The following is a 20349-nucleotide window of genomic DNA, read 5'->3' as shown; positions in this document are numbered from 1 at the left end:
CATTAATTATTGAGTAGGGACCTTGGAGACAGACACTCTGGATTAAAAGGAGAGAGATAAATTGCATAATGAATGTTAATTTTCCCTCCAAGAATTGAGTGGTCGGTGGTTGAAAAGGAAAAAAGGGGCTCTAACAGTCCTGAAAGAGAAACCTCCCTGTGTGTGGGGTGAGAGGATAGGGGAGGCTACCCCAACACTTCATCACGCACCCTTTGCCTCATGGCTCCCAAGAAATCTGCTCTCCAGGGTTATCCTTAGAACTCTTATTTGCACAGTTGTCTGCTAGAAAGCTCGACCGTTTCTCTGTCGCACATAAACAAGAAACCAGCCACACCACATTACTGACAGGCTAGGGGCACATATCACTGGAATCTAATTTTTCATATGACTTGAAATGAGGCCCCTGGAACTGCTGGCCTGTGGGTGCTGTTGCCCGGCTATGTCCAGGGCCTTCTTGTTGTTTTATCTTAATTTCAATACACCAGCCACATATCTATCCCTCCCCCAAAGTCATTTCTGAACTAAAAGTAAAAACAGAATAAAGGTAATTGTAGACAATTTTGCCGACTTCACAAACAGGCTTGTCACTGGTTGCTCTGATTTCAAAGTGCTGATTGACATCCCTACATCCAGGCAGTGTCCCTGGGGATCTTCATTTTCCTGATCCTGTGTCCAGGCTCTTATCCCTGTTGTTGGATGATTTTGCAGTAGCCGGGACTCTCTGCCTCTTCCACTCCTTCATGCTGGCACAGACGTTGGGTTGCATGACACCCCTTCTCAAACATCTGTGATTCCTTGTTGCTTAAATGGCAGCATTTCAGCCCTAACCTGGCACACAAGGCCTTCCCTGGTCTGGTCCTGGCCCGCCTTTCAGCCCTGGCTCCCCACCATGCATCCCCTCCACAGTCCACTCACCCAGGGCCACCGCTCATTTCCCACATGTTGTCTGGTCTCTACCTCTTTGTTCCTGTAGGTCTCTCAGTGGGCTGTGTTATTCCCTCCCCTTCTCTGTTTTTTCACTTCTACTATTTTCTCAAAGGTCAGGGCAAATAAGGATTGCTTTGTCAAAGCTGCTCCCAGTCTCCTAAGCTAGAATTACTCAATTTCTTCTTTGAGCACCCCTGCTCTGTGTAGGCCTTTATTACAGATGCATTTCCTTCTACTTTGTGATAGAGTTAGTTGCTTGTGAATCTATTCTCCACACAGACTGTGAGGTCTCTGAGTGCCAGGTGCAGCATCCTGGGGAGTGGAGTGGGGAAAGCACAGACAGGCTAGGAAGAAATCCCAGCTCTCCCCTCACCAGGTAAGTTATCTCCGTGTCCCAATTTCCTCACCAATGATATGTGAGTGAAAATACTTCATAGGATTATTGGAATGATGAAATGGGATGACTAATATATCACAGGGCCTGCAAAGGTTCACTCTCAATATTGACATCCTTTTGTATCCCTTGCACATGGTAGGTGTTCAGTACATCGCATCAAAGGAGTCAAACATACATGTAATGGGCATTCTTCTTTGAGGCCCAGTGATAATTTCATGTTGGAGTTTTACTTAATACTTTACAAGATGGAGTGTAGGAATGGACTAGTTTGATTTTCACAGATCAACATGACATAGGTCAGCAGATGTTGAATTATATTAAGATACAAGGTAAGCTGCTGTAACAAGGTGACACCCCCCCCCCCCCCCCAATAAACACATACTTCTTTTGCATAAGAGTCTAGAGTTAGGTAGGCAGATCAGGGTGGTTTTGCTCTATGAAGCTACCTGGGCACCCCAGTTCCTTATATGTTTTTGCTTTATCATCCCATTGAGTATGACTTTCTTCCCTATGGTTGAAGCTATTTCCCCACCACAACCAAGACTAAGGGGAAAGAAGAGGGGGAGGGCAAATGGTTTCCTTTTAAGGAAATGATCTGGAAGTAGCACACATTACTTCCATTCACATCTCATTAGTCAAAATGTAGTCACTTAGCCATACCTAGCTGCAAAGGCTGCTGGGAAATATCTTTTGGTAACTAAGAGTTCAGTTAAAATTTAAGAACAGAAAGACTATTAATAAATGGAATAATGGAAGAACGGGTGTTGAGGAACAATTGAAGTCTCTATTACCTACAGTTTCACTCAGTGTTTATGGGCAGTGCTCTGTGAGTACCAGCTGTGTTTTCTGAGATATTCAGAAGTAGATGAGGGGAGGCTGCCTACCGAAATTTTAAATCCAGAAGAGGAAAGAAGAAAAAGGGTAAGAAAGAAAGTGAGGGAATGCCTAGTAAGAGGCTCAGGCATTCATACTGTGCAGAACCTAAGAACATAGCAATCCATGAGGTTGGGGTGGACAGGTCAGTTGGGACTTCAGTTAGTCCTTGAAGCCTGGAAGCATGGACAGGAGGAAATAGAGGCAGTAAGATGTTATGGGAAGAGCTATGACCTAACCAGGTTCAGAATCCCAGATTTGCCATATACAAGTTGGATGACTTTGAGCAAATCACACCTCTCTGGACCTCAGTTTTCTTACCCATAAAATGGGAGGTTTTTGATCATGACCTTCCAGCTCTAGTGGCTCTGCATGGACACTTCCCAAACCCCTCCATAAAACATCTTAGGAGAGGAAGATTTAGCTGGACTGTGGAGAGGTCAGGAGACACATAATCAGACCATCCTCACTTTATCCCCACAGCTCTGCTTTTTTATGTTTTTATCTATTGGTGTCTGAGCAAGTCTGAATAAATGCTTCCTTTGTGTAAATGCTAATGAGGTGATGCCCAAGGTCCCTCTTTTTATTTTCAATTTTTTGTGCAGGTGATTGAACCCAGGAGCCATCTACTACTGTGCCACATCCCCAGCCCTTTTTTATTTTGATACAGGGTCTCACTAAGTTGCTTAGGGCCTCACAAAATTGCTGAGGTTGACTTTCACCCTGCAACTCTCCTGCCTCAGCTTCCTGAGTTGCTGGGATTACAGGCATGCACTACCATGGCCAGCTCCAAGGTCCCTCTTGACCTTAGAGTTCTCCAGAACAGAACAAAGGTAGGGGAGGTAGAATTTCTAGCTTCATATGCTCTGTAAAAAGATATATCACCCACAAAAATAAAGATAAATTAAATATGCTTCAGTACTTTTTACTGAACTTTTTCTTCAAAAAAGAAGGTCTAGTGTATTCACAACAAACTATTATTTTTGACATTTTTCTTCTTTGAAAATTATAAAGTAGCGATGATGCTACCTTTGCAGTTAAATATGAGGTCCAGAGTCTTTGTGTTTATAGGAATCACAAGATTTTTGTCAAAGGAAAGGAAGGAGAGCCCTATGTGTTTTTTAGTTACTCTGTTGGTGGCTTTTGGACACCTTTCAGTGTGGGCTCTGGAGCTGGTTTTCTCTACAGCAAGGGAAAGAACCCTGCTCTTTTCTAAAGTCTGGGACAAATACACTGTCACAGCTGGCCTTTTTGCAACCACTCAACACTATGGCACATGTGACTGACCCAATTTAGCTCCATACAGAGGATGATGAAAATCTTCCATAGTTTCTGTAAGGAGAGCTTATTGGTCAGGGTTCAGTGCAGAACAGAAACCACCCACATATTGTAGGCAGAAACTGGATCACAAAACTGCTGCAGAGTCTACTGTGGTGGCACAAACTTATAAACCCAGTGCCTTGGAAGACTGAGGCAGGAGAATCACAAGTTCGAGGCCAGCCTCAGCAACTTAGTGAGATTTTCAGCAATTTAGCAAGACCCTGTCTCTTTCTGTCAGTCAATCAGTCGATCGATCAATCAATCAATCAATCAATCAATCAATCAATTCAATCAATCAATCATACTGGGGATGTAGCTCAGTGGTGAAGCACCCCTAGGTTCAATCCCCAGTGCCAATAAACAAAAACTAAAACGAAAAAATGTTGTAGTAGCAACTGCTTCTAGTTATGCTCAGTCTTCATGAGCTCAGTACCAGCTTCAGTAGTCCCAAACTTGGACACCTCTTCTGCCACACTTCTGCTCTACAAATCCCATGCAATCACATCTAATTGGCAGAACATAATTTGCATCCAACCCCCCAGCTGCAAAGGTTATCTGGGAAATGTAGTTTTTAGCTTTCTAACATCTGTCATACAGAAAGTCCCATTGGGAGGATAGGCTGGGTGTCCAATGACCATAACCAGCTATGTTTTCCTTTATTCAAACATTTGACCTGAAATCAGTAGAACTGGTAACATTTGCCAACACTATTGCATATGGGTTATTAAGAAACACTGATTGGGCAAAAAAGAAACACTGTAAATTATTAGTACATGGGCCTCCTCTATCTCTTTTTCTTCCTACCTAGAGGTGGATGGATTATGGACCCTATGATTCAGAACTAATGTTTGGAGAATAAAAATAAGAAAAATCATAAATTAGTGAATGACTGAGCTCCTGCTTCGGGATTTAGACAGCAGAACTGTCCCCAATGAGAGTCTACTTGGGGAAGGGGCACCTTTAGAAACATACCCTGTTAGAGCTGGAAGGAACCTTAGAAATCATCAGTTTAGCATTTTCCAAAGTATGTTCCCAAAACAATTTAGATTCACATGATGCATTGCTGAAAATAAAAGCATTTAGTGGTCAAATAAGTTTGGAAAATGGTGTATATCCCCATCTCAAAGAACCATGATTCACATTAGCAGATGAGAGATTCTGTGAAGTCCTTGGAAAGGAATCTGCTTAATTTTAGTCCACTGGTTCCCAAATAGATTTGAATTCAGAATCCTTCCCTTTTGACATACTGCCTGTTGACCTTTGGAGGCACTGGCATTTATTCCACAGGACATGTGCTAGGAGAATTGGATGTAATAGCAGCTTCTCTTTTTCCATATGAAGTTGAGGTCCAAAGGAGAGAAGTTATTTGCCCATGATCACAGATACCACAGATGATAGAGCTGGAAATAAAACCCAAGACTTTGGCCATTTGGTTCAGAGTTCTTTCTTTTTCCTCCTATAGCCTCATCTAATTCTTCCCTTCTAAATCTCTAAGCATCATCTTTAAGACAATAGCTGCTAAGAGACAGGCTACTCAATGGAAATAAGACTTTATCAAACATCCTACCAACATGGAAAGGTTCTTTCCCCACAGGAACCCCATAACTTATCACAAATGACAAAGTGGAGAACAAAGAGAGAAAATCAACCACTGAGCAAAGGTTTGTCCCCAAATAATCATTGTTTGGAGACCAGATTGGATATTCTCAGACCCTTGGTCTTTCTGTTTACCAAATCACAGACCATCAGGAAATGACACCAAATATATTAATCTATTACCGTAAAGCAAATTACCCCTAAACTTGGTGACTTAAAGCCATAAACCTGTGTTATAGCTCATCTTTTTGGTGGGAATGTGGGAGTGATTTAGGAGTGGGATTCTGGCTTAGCCTCTCCTGAGGTCACAGTCACACCGCCAGCCAGGGGTGTAGTCATCGGAAGGTTTAACTGGAGCTGCAGACTCTCCTCTTAAGGCAGCTCACTCGCAGGACTGAAAAATTCATTCTGCTGTTGGCAGGAGGCTTCGGTTCCTTGCCATGTGGACAGTTTGCCATAGGCTGCAGGAGTGGTCTCATGGCAGACACCATGGTTAGCTTTCTCCAGAGGGAATGATCCAAGAAGGGAGAAATCTGCAAGGCCTTTATGGTCCCCTGAAGTTTTGTCCCCTCCAAAACTCATGTTGAGATTTGATCCCTCAAGAGAGTTGGTGGGATCTTCAAGAAGTGTTTGGGTCATGAGGGTTCTGCTGTCTCATGGGTCTCAAGCAAAAGAGTGAGTTCTCCCTCTGCAGGTCTGTATTAGTGTGAGTGTGGTTTGTTATAAATTGAGACCATCCCCTTGTTTTATCTCTCTGGAACTCACTTGCTTCCCCTTCCACCAGGTTATGATGTAGCATGAGACCCTCACCAGAAGCTGAGAAGTGTCAAAGTATTTGTTATATGTTAAAATCACACCAGGAAAGAGTTGCAAGAAAGGCTGCTAGTTAAATGACAACAAACAAATATACAGCAACAACAACAACAACAACAACAACATAAAACCAAGAAACATTTTGGGAGTAAAAACAATCCATTTAGGACAAGGGTAAATGCTAATTAGAAACTCCGGAAGAGATCAGGAATTTAAATTTATATGGAACCCGAGGTCCCAATCTGAATCCTTGGCACAAACATTCTTGAACTTCTTGCATTAAAAAGTTATTCTTTGAATAAAAGAACTTCTAAGAGAAAATGTCTGTTGCTGGCACTGTGACCAGGAGAATGGATGAAGGATTTGAATCAAGGGTAAGCAATTCAGAAAGCAAATCCAATGTTTTGACTCATATCCGTCCAAGTTAACTTTTTCTTTCTTAAGCCTTTGAATTTTCTAAGTGTTGCAACATCTCAACATGACCAAGAGGGTCAAATTCCAGCACTAGTCTTCATATCTTTTTTTTTTCCCTTCTGAAGGTAATATTCATCTCTTGATGCTGTCTGAAATCAAGAGATCATGATCTAATTGCCTCAGAATTTATTTCCAAATAGTTGTTGACAGAGTCTGAAAGTTTCAGAAAGATCAGACAGATCATATTCCCTCCTTTACTTAACTATTTTTTTTAAGTTGAAAAAAAAAAAAAAAAAACACACCAAAACTATGATCCTCAAAGAACTTTCCTTTATGGCACCTGGGGTATTCAGTCAATCAGCAAGCATTTCTTGGATATATGATAAAGAAAAGAAGTTTCTTAGGACTCATATATTTGGGAGCTAAACAGAAAACAGATGCAGACAAATAGTCATTACAGAAGTGAGACTGAGTGAGAGGAATAGGCCAAGGCTACATCTAGGCAGTTGTATAAGATGAGGATTTATTCAGGAAAAAGTTCTAGAATAGATAAACTTAAAGCTATCCTAAATATTTGGGTAGTTACCTGGGCAAAGGCTTGAAGAGAAAAGAATGGAGACCAAATGGGCTCCTTAAAGAGATGAGAAAGGGTGAACTGGAATGTGGAGGGAGATGAGATTGGAAGGGGATGGTGGAGGTGGTAATTGAGATGGATTTGAACAAACTGAACAGCAGAGTCTGGTGTGCTTGGAGCAAATCCTATGCAATAGGGAAAAGTTTTTATTTTTTATTTTTATTTTTTTTTTCAGTATACTTCTGAAACCAAACCAAGCAGACCAAAAAACCAACTCCCCTCCAAAGAAAGAAAGAAACAAACTTTTCCCTTAATAGAAAGTTTTAGAAAGGTAGGCCTGTTCTGTTGATCCTTGTAGGGAGATGTGGGTTTAAGAACTTTCCCACCTTGCAGGGGACCATCTACTCACCATCAAGACTGAAGGTCAACCAACAGGAGGATAGACTAGAGAGAAGTGAGTGATTGACTAATGATCAGCTCATTCATTCAGCAAGCACACAGTGAATGTCTTTGGATTCGAGAGGTGAGTGGGATTAAATATACTGTCCATGGGACTGGGACAAAATGGCAGACAAGTCTTCGTTTATTCAGCACAAGTTTCATTTCTCTCTCTCCGGGAAATTATCAAACGATTTTTTCAGAGATCATTTACTGTGATCCTGCCATGTGTGTGTCAGGGACTGTGCTGGGTGCTGGGAATACTGAAGTGACTGAAGTCCAAATATTTCTTTTTCTGCTTCTGGCTTTCGCTTTGCCAAAAGCGAAACTATTTCTTTTGGAACACAGTGGACAAATGTGCAGCAGGTGAACAGAATCACATTTGCTGTCCAGCTGTTATACCAGCTGTGCCATACGGGCAGTCCCCTCCACCTGTCTCACTTCTGCTCCCACCAATTCAGAACCAAGATATTTTTATACTCATCTCATATAACCTGAGCAGTGATGGAAGTTCTTTGACACTGAATTTGGAACCAAGTACATTCTACTTTCTGGAAATTCATAGGCTCAGTGGTTACTTCAATAGTAACAGACACAGGTTGTAAAAGGCAGCAAGTCAAGGGGTTTCTTAATGACAGGGAGGTCAGTTCTCTTGCTTCAGATGCAGGAACCATGGACAGAGAATGGATAAGGGAATGGCCCAAAGTCATCTGGCCACATGGAGGATGAGAGGGGGTGACTCAAATCTCCTGGCTTTGAATTCCACACTCTTTATTAAGCCAGTTGTGACATAACCCACCAAATAGTGCAGCTTTTCATCTCCCTCATTGAAGGGACTGCTGGCTGCACAACTCATGTGGACACATCATGGCGGTTTCAGGGTGGTTGACACTTACAATCCTCTGACTTTATGTCTTTTTTCTTTTGCAAAATCGCTGTTGCTCAGAGCCAGCTTTTCTTTTCCAAAAAGTTAATGTGCCAGGAGGAGTTTTGGAAACTGCTTTGTTATCTGTCAGGAGCCAGATGATTCACAGCAATGAGCCAACACACATGACAAGGATACCTGATTGGATTACCAATTAGCCACCTCCACCTCTGGAGAGTGGTTGGAAAGAAGAGAAAAGACAGTGTTTGGTTTGGGCAAATACCAAAAGGGCTTTATCATCCCCATCAGGGCATCAGCATGGTACACTAGACCTCTTCCAAACCCTTCCTCTGGAACTCCTTTCTCCAGATGCTCCAGCAAGAGTGAACTTGTTATGTGAACACAGGGTTATTGTGTCTGAGCTACAGAAGCACCTCTGTGTCAGCGAGAGGGGAGAAACCGGCTGACTTGTGTCTGTTTTTAATGATGTCTCTGCTGCTGTGGAATTTTGGAAGCTGCAGGTAAAATCTCCCCCTTTGAAGCTAGGGTTGACCTGGGATATGTCGGCTCACTCTTGCCTTGGCAGTAGCGCCTTGGTTCCTGTGGGCCCTGGGAGGGAAGGGCACATGTTTTCTCCATCTGGACCCAGCAAGAAGCATCCCAGTGTGGGACCTCTGGAATCTTCTTGGAAATAAGCACAAGTATGGGCAACGTTAGCCCCAGTGTGGGTGAGGGAGGCTGAATCTGGACTGTTGTGTTCCCCTAATCCCCGGTGGGCACATGCATGCCGATGCTGGTGTGCTCAGGTGCCTGCCAGAGTATATGGCAAGCCCTATTCCTGGGAGGTGGTGGAGCAGGGCCATTGCTTGGGCCCTGTCCTCTGGGGGTCAAGATGGGATGAACAAGAACTGGCTGCCACAAGCCTGTGTCATGCCTTTGTGAGAGTCCAGAGAAGGTTTGGCCACCTTGGGGGCAGGGCGAGGCTGCTGGGGGCACCTCATGTGATAGGAAGGGAGCACTTTCTCCAGGCTGTGTAGCCCAGCCCCGGGGCATGGGGCTTGGTGACTCCTGCCTCTGCTTTCCCTCTCCCTCAGGTGCCTTTGGGCAGCACTCTGAGCTGCTTAGGCACTCTAGGGACTCAGGCCAAGGAGCAGAGGGAAGCTGTATTTCCTTCAGTTACTTAAAAGGAATAAAGATGTTTCTATAACCTTACTATAAAGGCAAAAATAAGTAGACAAACAAACCAATAACTCTTTCACCTACTCTACTCACATTCACCACAGATGTATGAGCTTCTGACTACTGAATATGGAGGTGCTGGGAGGGAACATGCCCAGAGAGAGCGTGGAAGCTTGGCAGAACCCCCTCCCAGACCTTACCCTATGCATGACCAGATGTGTGGAGGTGTTTCCCCACACCAAGCTCGCCTCCAGCAGACATCGACCTGGTGTCTATAACTCAATTCTGTTCTGACATTATCTACCTGGAGATGGCTCCCACAGGGTAAGGGCTCAGTTCCACAAGACTGCTTCTGCTTCAGGTGCCAATTGAACGTCCCAGTGGGTGGCTTGTGCTTCTGACTCCCTCCATGAGTATGATAATTTGCCCCTTAGCTCACAGAACTCAGGGAAACACTTAAGTTTACTGGTTTGTTATAAAGGATATAAAAGCTGGAGGTGAACACCAGATGAAGAGATGCATAGGGTAAGGTCTGGGAGGGGGTTGTGCCAAGCTTCCACGCTCTCTCTGGGTGAGTTCCCTCCCAGCACCTCCATATTCAGAAGTCAGAAGCTCATCAACTTTGTTTGAGAGCTTGATCTCCAGTGCTACCCTTCTCCTCTTCGTGGAGACTGGTGGGTGGGGCAGAAAGTTCCAACTTTCTAATCCCATAATTAGTTGGTCTTTCTGGTGTCTGGCCCCATTCTGAGGTTATCTGTGGGGCCTACCCTAAGTCACTGCATTAGCAAAAACTCAGTTGTTATCAAAAGGTCTCCCTGTGAATAAGAAAAACACTCCTATCACTTTGGACATTCCAGGGGTTTTAGCTCTGTGACAGGAAACAGGGACAAAGACCAAATATAGTTCATACTATACCACATTTATATTCCCATCTCCAAGGCAAAGGGATCTGGGTAGGGCATGCTGCCAGCTAGAGTGCTCAGGAGTACACACACACACACATGCCCACACACAAGGCACAACACACACACGTTCGCACAGAGGTACATGTTTTTGCACACATACATATATGTTTACAGTCACACGATGAACATGGACACATGCACAACCACACACACAAGCATGTGCACCTGTACACACATATACATGCATGTATGTATGTATCACGCATGAAAAATGACATGCGTACTGAAACACGCACTCATTCACAGGCCCGCATGCATTTACAGACATGCACAGTCACTCATGGGTGTGCATGGATGCACACGAGTACACATATACACCACATGGGTATGTAAGCACATGCACACTCTGCTCAGAGATACATGTGCTTATAACACACCTTCACTTGAACACGTGCACATGCCCACCATACACACTTGAGACTTCAGGTTGCCCTCTTGTCCCATTATGGCCATGGCATATATTCTAGTTAGACTCTCCCTTTATAAGGCTGTCCAAGAGTAGGTGTGTGTGTCTGTCTGCCCTGATCTGTCCTGAATTATGGGATCTCCACGATGGCCTTTGGTCCAGCTTGGCTCATTTGCCTCAGAACTAGAAGAGCAAGGCTGCCACACCACTATAAAGCAGAAGATGTATTTTGACCATCTCAGCCTTAAACAGAGAAGCTGCAAACACAGACTGGAGTTCTCAATCTAGGTATTTAATTTATACTTACAAGAATTCAACTATCTGGGAGGCTGAGGAAGGAGGATCTCAAGTTAAAAGCTAGCCTCAGCAGTTTAGCAAGGCCCTAAGCAACTTAGACCCTGTCTCTATATAAAATATTAAAAAGGACTAGGGATGTGGCTCAGTGGTTAAGCATGCTGGGTTCATCCCTGGTACCAAAACAAAACAAACAAAAAGAATTTAAGTATACTTGCTTTGGGGACAGGATGAGAGGGGATTGGGAGGGAGGGAGAAAGAGAGAAAGAGAGAGAAAGAATATTTAAATAGAGAGGCATCCTGTCCCTGAGTGAGCTGTCAACTTCCTGATGGCTCTCAGTCCCACATCCTCAGAGTGTGAGCTACTCACAGCCCTGAATGTGATTATGCAGTGAAGGGAGATGCCTTTCTTTGCACAATCTGTCCCCAAACACTTGCCAGCTTTTTCATCTGGTCCCCCCACCCCCAAGTGGTTCAGGGCTCCAGTGAAGAAGCAGCTGGCTTGGCTGTACTTTCTTGGCAATGGCCTGTTAGTCTCCAGCATGGCACCCCCGCTGGGGATTTTCAGGGGTGATTGGGACTCAGCCATCTTTGCTTTATGAGCTAACTTGAGAGCTCCTGTGGTCACTGCTACTGCACTGTCCTTGCATTGGTGCATCGGAGTCTCCCAGCTCCTTCAGGATGAGACTTTTTTTTTTTTTTTTTTTTTTGTGGTGCTGGGGAATTGAACCCAGGGCCTTGTGCATGCAAGGCAAACACTCTACTAACTGGGCTATATCACCAGCCCCAGAATGAGACCTTTGAGCCATGCTAAGTCATAGAGTGCATGGCCTTGTCTCCCCTCCAGTAGAAAGCCAGGGTTCTTTGCTCTCTGTGACTGGGCCTCAGGCTCTGTGTGGGCTGGAGGGTGGTTCCCCTCTGCGGACTCTTGCTATGGGCAGAGTCCCTGGGCTCCCTTGCCCTGGGGAGGTTATGGCTGGGTGTGGAGTATGCCTGTGGCATCCAGTGGTGCGCCTCTCCCAGGAGCTCCTGAGCTGCGTCATTACGCACTGCTGCCAGGGTGAGGAAAGCCCTAACTGGCTTGGCCATACGTGTTGGTGCAGCAAACCCTCAAACACGTACCGACTCTTCAGGATGCGTGAACGTTGATCCCACTGACACGGTAGGAACACTGCTGATTTCCCCTTTTCAATGAGGAACTGACATTGCACGTAGCCCTGAGTGTGAACCACCCGCAAGCTGAGGGTGGCAGGGGGAGGGGATCCTTGCATCCCAGGAATGAGTACCTTGCTCTGCTGCCAGTGTCCTCACAGTTGGCGTGTCTGTGGGGCTGTTGTGGCCTGATGTCTGAAGACTGTCCAGGTCCCCCTGGCTCTCGCAACATGTCCTTTCTCTCATCAGGGGTTGAAGGTCCAGTGGTGGTTTCACATCCAGGGACAGAACATTGTCATCTTCAAAAATAGCAGGGAAAAGGCAAGTGAGAGAGCTTCTAAGTCAGCGGAGAGGAGAGCAAACCTCTTTCCTAACTTGGTTGCTAGCTCCTGCTGTTTAGGATGATGTAGCCACTTATCTTCAAGTTCCTCTCTTTTCCCATCTTGCTAAGGAGCAGAGACCAGATATATACCATGGCCACAATGAAACTGCCCTTGTCTAGGACAGTGGCCCTTCATTTGGGGAGGAATTGAGTCTCAGTGGTTGTTTTATTCTCATCTTATGGGTGGGATGTGAGATGGAAGTAGGACTAGAGATACTGAGGACTCCTTCCACCCTCAATCTGAAGGCTCTTACAAGGGAAACTCCAGCTCTAGAGCTCATGGGATTATTGGATACAGATTTCTGACCACAAAATGATTTTGCTAGATGGAGCCAATGGTTACATTCCATCCTTATGGTATGTAAAGTATGAAGTATAGCTGCCCTATAGCCAACACTGTACTATGAAGTACAGTGTCCAGGTCACTCTGGATACCCAGGTCCTCAGGTAATCAAGTCCCTCATGTAAAATGGCATAATATTTGCATAGAACCTACATACATCCTCTCACATACTTGAAATTATCTCTAGATTACTTATAATACTTGGTACAATGTAAATGATATGCAAATAGTTGTTATACTGTATTGTCTGGTGAATAATGGCAAGAAAAATGTCTGTATGTGTTCAGTACAGATATAATTGTTTTTGCTATTATTTTTGATTTGTGGTTGGTTGAATTTGTGGTGTGGAACATAGCGATATGGATGGCCAAGGGTACCATCCTCCAGAGGGTAGTCAGAGGGTCACAGAAAGTATGCCATACCCCTCCACCTCTCTTCTCTCTTCTCACAGGGACTATGCTAGAATGGCTGAAACCCATGAACTTAAGTGACTGAGTTTTGGCTTCATCTTTCACAAAGAGTGGTGTTTATTTCACTTCTAACACAACTGTTACTTTTTGGGTTTAAAAGCTGGCTTCACACACAGATTCAAAATATCAGAGACTGCTTATTTATTACAAAGGGGAAAAAGCATCTTTGTAGAAGAAAAATCTAGCAGACAGCACCTTTTATGGAATAATGAAGTTTAATATTATCTATAATCGAACAAATTGATTATTTTGTGTTCCTTGATGTGATGCACAGAGAAGGACACCACACCCTATGTGATATTCTTGTGAGAAATGTTTCATCTGAGTCTCATTATGAGAAAACAGACCAACTGAGTGGTAATTCTGTTAAGGAACTGGCCCATCTTCTTCAAGAATGTTAATATCATAGAAGAGTCTGAAAAACTCCTCTAGGTTAAAAATTTCCAAAGAGATATGACAACTAAGTGCCATGCATGATTCTGAGTTGAACTCTGGATTAGAAAAACGAAAAGCTATAAGGAATATTTAGTATAAGAGAAATCAGAATGTGGATTGTATATTAGAAAATAGAATTACACTGATAATTTTCTTGAGCATGATAATTATAGTTATGAAGAGAACATTATTACTCTTAGGAGATATGTAGTGATAAGGCATAAAATACACAATGTCTGGAACTTGCTCCCAGATGGTTTGGCAATACAATAAAATATGTATGTGTGAATTTGCAGATATAAACGTTGGTTTTTGTGATATTAAGGGTGAAATAATCCAGGGCTAAGCGAGTAAATGAGCATGTGAAATATCTGTGTCCATGGAACAGTTACATTTTTTAGCTCTAAATACCCTTGCAGTGGGGTATGGTGGTGCATACCTGTAATTGCTGCTACTCAAGCAGACTGCAAGTTCAAGGCCAGCCTGGGCAATTTAGTGAGACCCTGTCTCAAAATATAAAAAGGGCTGGTGATGTAGCTCAGTAGCAGAACTCCATGTATGTAAGTATGTATATGTATGTATGTATGTGTATATGTATATGTATGTGTATATACCCCTGCATGAGGGTACAAGCAAAGTGCCAAGAAAAACTTGCTTCTTTGGATTCCTTTCTTTATGCATTTACTGGGTTAGGTCACATACTGAACTAACTCACATCAATGTATCAGAGACTTCTTAAGCCAACTTCCTCTTGGCAAGCTGGCAGGAGATGGACAAGCTCTAGATACTCAGCTCCTGCTGGATAAATGGTAGCTCAAAACTAGCAGAAGGCAGTGCAAGATGCACAATACTGAAGACAGAACTTGCCCATGTTGTCATTTATCTTGTGACTGTTATGGCTTTGATCTGGAATGTCCCCCAAAGGCTCATGTGTATAAAGGCTTGTTCCCCTAATGCAGCAATGTCCAGAGGTGGGAGTTTTAGGAAATGGTTAGCTCATTAGGGCTCTGACCCACATCATTTAATTTGAATGGGTTATTGGGAAGTGGGACCTAGCTGGAGAAGTAGGTTACTAGGAGCTGCCCTGGAAGGACTTATCTTGTCCCTGGTCCTTTTTTTCTTTCTTTCCACTTCCTGGCTGCCACAAGCTAACAACCTTCTTCTGCCGCACCCTTCCACCATGATATTCTGCCTCACCTCAGGTCCAAAGCAATGGAACTGGAACACCATGGTCTGAAACCTCTGAAACCATGATCCCAAAATAAACTTTTCATCCTTTAAGTTGTTTATATCAGGTATTTTGGTCACAGCAACAAAAAACTGACTATTGCAGCACTTCTGACTGTGCACTTGACATGGTAGCCAGAGGCAGAAAGCTGCTTTCTTACCTATTTGCACACAGAGTGACCCCTGCCCACATTTCACCTTTTTTAAAGGAAACTTTAAAGTCTTCAGGATGATTAATGCTCACGTAAAATACTAAATAAGCCTCTGCCCCAATAATCAGAGGCTATTCTTAAAACCTACTTGTTTCAAGAATGTCCTGAGCCAAGTTCATTGTTGTATTTATTCTGAAAGACAGTGCAGTGTAATGGGTAATAGTATGAATTTTGGGTCTAGAAAACCTGAGCTCCAATCCCAACAAGGCCACATGGAGTTGTGTGACTTCAAACTTATCTCTCAGGCTTCTGTTTTGATTTGTAAAATGAGCATACAGGATTGTGGTGGAGTGCCTGAGATAACATATTAAATACCAAGAACAGTGATGGGTACAGAGGGAGAAGGACATACATCCTTAATGTGCATCCTCCTCCTAATTTCACTAGTCAGAGATCACTTGACATTGTGATCTTGTCATGTGACACATGCTTTTTTGGAAAGGAGGCTTGGTTTTCTGAAAATGGGGAGCTTTCTAAATATGGTCCATTATTTATAATCTATCTAACACATTAAAACACACACTTAGTTGCACACATGTGTGTAATTCCAAACAACCATATAATATTTTAAAAGTCTGACATGAAGATTTTTATCAATATTATGGACCTTTTAATAATAATAATAATATAATGTTAGTCCATAAACAAATGAAAAATGAAATTTCATTGTTTAAAAACAGAATTAATGGGATGGGGTTGTGGCTCAGTGGTAGAGCACATGCCTTGCACATGTGAGGCATTGGGTTTTATCCTCAGCACCACATAAAAATAAATAAATAAAATAAAGGTATTTTGTCCATCTACAGCTAAAAAGCAACAACAAAAACAACAACAAAAACAACAGGGAGGATCCAAGATGGCAGATTAGAGGGAGGCTGCATTCCTTGTTGCTCCATAACTTGGGATTCAAGCAGAGGGAAATCTGTTTCTCTGTGAGGCAGTCTTTGCTGCTCATTGATCCCCTGCTGTTTACCACATTCATCCACCCTTATCACCCACCTTCTGCCAGCATATCGCCTACTTTTTGAGGGCAGATTGCTCACTGAATGTTGCCTATCATCCTCTAACCGCCCATTTGCCTGCCTCTTACCTGCCCATAGCCTTCCTTTCACCTTCCTGTCACCCACTGCCAAGGTTCACCTACTGATTGTCTACCATTAGCCTGCAGGCCACCCGTAGAATGCCAGTGGATCACCTGCTGCCCACTGTTGCCTGAAAGTCCATTGTCACAGTATCCGCAGGTTTGGTTACAAATGGCTGCTGCCATTTTGGGACAACAGTCAGGACCTGCAGGACCTCCGTCCTGCCCATGTCCTGCACTGCGGGTCCCCATTTGCCAATACATTTGGAAGTCAGTGCAGCCATCTTGGATTATCCTGGAAACGGAAGCTGCCATCTTTAAGTGGGGTAAATCCCATCCTGAGATGTCTGCTGGAAACCGGGAGCTCATTGTCAGGTACCTCTCATGCATCAGGCTACTGAAGACTAGGAGGTTTGAATAGTATATGACTATTGTATTGTAGATTTTTTTCTCCTTATTGAAAATTTTTGTTTTTTATTTCTTTATTTTCCTCACTCTATTTTCCTTTTGTTTACCTGTTTCCTCAGAGTCTCTTTTCTCCCTTTTCTCATGCTAGCAACCAACTTCTTTTGATTTTGCTTTCACTCTTCCTACAATCTAGTATTTCTATATACTCTTCTTATCCCAATAACAGTTATATCCTACACCCCTCCCCATCCTCTTTGTCCACCATTAGAAACTATAAACCTCATTGCAAGTCTATTTGTTATACTGTAGATAATAATCAAACTCACTCTCTCTGTTTATTATGACAATACTGTTAATGTCTTCATAGGGGCTATTTGGTTTAGGGCTGCATATTGTCTTACTGGGTGCTGCTAATATTGATCTCCCACTTAAAGAAGAGATTTTGGAAACCTGCAGAGTCACTATAAGCCTATGGGGGGAAACTGCAATACCCCAGGTCCCCATTGCTAGAGGGGAAGATACGTGAACAACATGAAAAAACAAGGGAAGAAAGTGTTCCAAACAAACCAAGATTCTCTATTAATAGAATCCAATGACAGCATGGTAGAAGAAATGTCAGAAAAGGAATTCAGAATATACTTAATTAAAATCATCCAAGAAGCAAAGGATGAGATAAGAGAGTAAATGCAGGCAATGAATGATCATTCCAATAAATAGTTAAAAAAGCAACTGCAAAAGATCATTTCAGTAAAGAGACAGAGATTCTGAAAACAAACAAACAAACAAACAAAACACCCAGAAATCCCTGAAATGAAGGGAACAATAAACCAAATTAAAAACTCAACAGAAAACATCACCAACAGACTTGATCACTTGGAAGACAGAACCTCAGACAATGAAGACAAAATACTTAATCTGGAAAATAAAGTTGCCCAAACAGAGAAGATGGTAAGAAATCATGAATGGAAACTACAAGAATTATGGGATATCATGAAAAGACCAAATTTAAGAATTATTGGGACTGAGGAAGGCACAGAGATACAAATCAAAGGAATGAACTACATATTCAATGAAATAATATTAGAAAATTTCCCAAACCTGAAGAAATGAAATGGAAAATCAAATACAAGAGGCTTACAGAACACGAAATGTACAAAATTACAACAGATTCATATCAAGGCACATTATAATGAAAATGACTAATATTCAAAATAAATACAGAATTTTAAAGACTGTGAGAGAAAAGCATCAGATTATATATAGGGGGAACCCAATATGGATATCATCAGATTTCTTAGCTTAGACCATAAAAGCTAGAAGAGCCTGGAACAACATATTTCAAGCTCTGAAAGAACATGATTGGTTGCCAACCAAGAATCTTATACCCAGCAAAACTAACCTTCAGATTTAAGGATGAAATAAAGTTCTTCCATGATAAACAAAAGTTAAAAGAATTATAAATAGAAAGTCTGCACTACAGAACATTCTCAGCAAAATATTCCACAAGGAGGAAATGAAAAACAACAATGTAGGTCAGCAAAGGGAGGAACTACCCTAAAGGTAAAGTCAATCAAATGAGAAACGAAGCCAAGTTAAAAACCAAAAATAAGCCAAAATGACCAGGAATACAAATCATATTACAATAATAACCCTGAATGTTAATGACTTAAACTCATCAATCAAAAGACATAGACTGGCAGATTGGACTAAAAAGAAAGACCCAACAATATGCTGCCTTCAAGAGATTCTTCTCAAAGGAAAAGACATTCACAGACTCAAGGTGAAAGGATGGGAAAAAAATATACCATGCACATGGACTCAGTAAAAAAGCGGGGTTTTCCATCCTTATATCAGATAAAGTGAGCTTCAAGTCAAAGTTAGTCAGAAGGGATAAAGAAGGACATTTCATACTGCTTAAGGGAACTATAAATCAGGAAGGCATAAGGTTCATAAATAGGTATGCCCCAAACAACGGTGCATCCATGTACCTCAAACAAATCCTTTACAATTCCAGGAATCAAATAGATCATGACAAAATAATTCTGGGTGACTTTACCATGCCACTCTCACCACTGGATTGATCTTCCAAACAAAAACTGAACAAAGAGACCACAAAACTCAATAACACAATCAATAACTTAGACTTAACAGACATATATAGAATATTCCATCCATCAATGAGAGAATTCACTTTCTTCTCAGCAGCACATGGAACCTTCTTGGAAATAGATCATATGTTATGCCACAAAGCAGCCCTTAGTAAATACAAAAAAACAGAGATACTGCCTTGTGTTCGATCAGATCATAATGGAATGAAATTTGTAATCAATGATAGATAAAATAGAGAAACAGAAACCACTCTAACACCTGGAGACTAAATAATACACTATTGAATGAAGCATGGATAATAGAAGACACCAGAGAGGAGATAAAAAAAAAAATACTTAGAGGTAAATAAGAATGATGATGTAATGTAACAAAATCTCTGGGACACTATAAAAGCAATAGTAAAAGGAAAATTCATTGCATGGAGCATATTTAAGAAAAGAATAAAAAGTCAATAACTAAATGATCTAACAGTACATCTCAAAGCCCTAGAAAAAGAACAGAACAACACTAAAAGTAGTAGAACACAGGAAATAATTAAAATCAGAGCTGAAATCAATGAAATTGAAACAAGAGAAACAATTCAAAAATTTGACAAAACAAAAAGTTGGTTCTTTGAAAAGGTAAACAAAATAGATAAACCCTTAGCTACACGAAGAGAAGGAGGGAGAAAACTCAAATTACTAGAATTCGTGATGAAAAAGGAAATATCATAACAGACACCACTGAAATACTTAACATAATGAGAAGCTACTTTGAAAATCTATACTCCAACAAAATAGAAAATCTTGAAGACAATGACAAATTTTTAGAGACATATGATCCTCCCAAACGGAATCAGGAAGACATCCACAATTTAAACAGATCAATTTCAAGCAATGAAATAGAAGAAGCCATCAAAAGCCTACCAACCAAGGAAAGCCCGGGACCACACAGATTCTCAGCTGAATTCTACAAGACCTTTAAAGAAGAACTTATACTGACACTCCTCAAAGTATTCCATGAAATGGAGAAGGAGGGAACCCTTAGAAACTCATTTTATGAAGCTAGTATCACCCTGACACCCAAACCAGACAAAGACGCATCAAGGAAAGAAACCTTTAGACCAATATCTCTGATGAACATAGATGCAAAAATCCTTAACAAAATTCTGGCAAATTGCATACAAAAACATTAAAAAGATAGTACACCACAATCAAGTGGGGTTCATCCTGGAGATGCAAGGTTGGTTCAACATCTGGAAATCAATAAATGTAATTCCTTACCAATAGACTTAAGGTTAAGAATCATATGATTATTTGAATAGATGCAGAAAAAGTGTTTGATAAAGTACAACACCCCTTCCTGCTCAAAGCACTAGAAAAACAGGGATAGTAGGAACATTCCTCAACATTGTAAAGGATATCTATGCTAAGCCCATGGCCCACATCATCCTTAATGAAGAAAATCTGAAAGCATTCCCTTTAAAAACT

At 41.9% G+C, this 20349-nt stretch overlaps 1 protein-coding gene across 2 annotated transcripts in view; it reads right to left on the bottom strand.

The window, feature by feature from the left end:
- KIAA2012 overlaps positions 1-20349 on the bottom strand; it is a 120761-nt gene that overhangs the window by 64762 nt on the left and 35650 nt on the right. For both annotated transcript variants that reach the window (XM_079130569.1, XM_079130570.1), the window contains exon 10: positions 12348-12512. In XM_079130569.1, coding sequence (XP_078986695.1) covers positions 12348-12512 — 165 coding nt within the window. The remainder of the gene's footprint in view (positions 1-12347; positions 12513-20349) is intronic.

This window comes from Sciurus vulgaris (assembly GCF_902686455.1).
Source record: "Sciurus vulgaris genome assembly, chromosome: 3".
NCBI classification, from domain to species: domain Eukaryota; kingdom Metazoa; phylum Chordata; class Mammalia; order Rodentia; family Sciuridae; genus Sciurus; species Sciurus vulgaris.
This window is presented reverse-complemented; position numbering and strand designations above follow the sequence as displayed.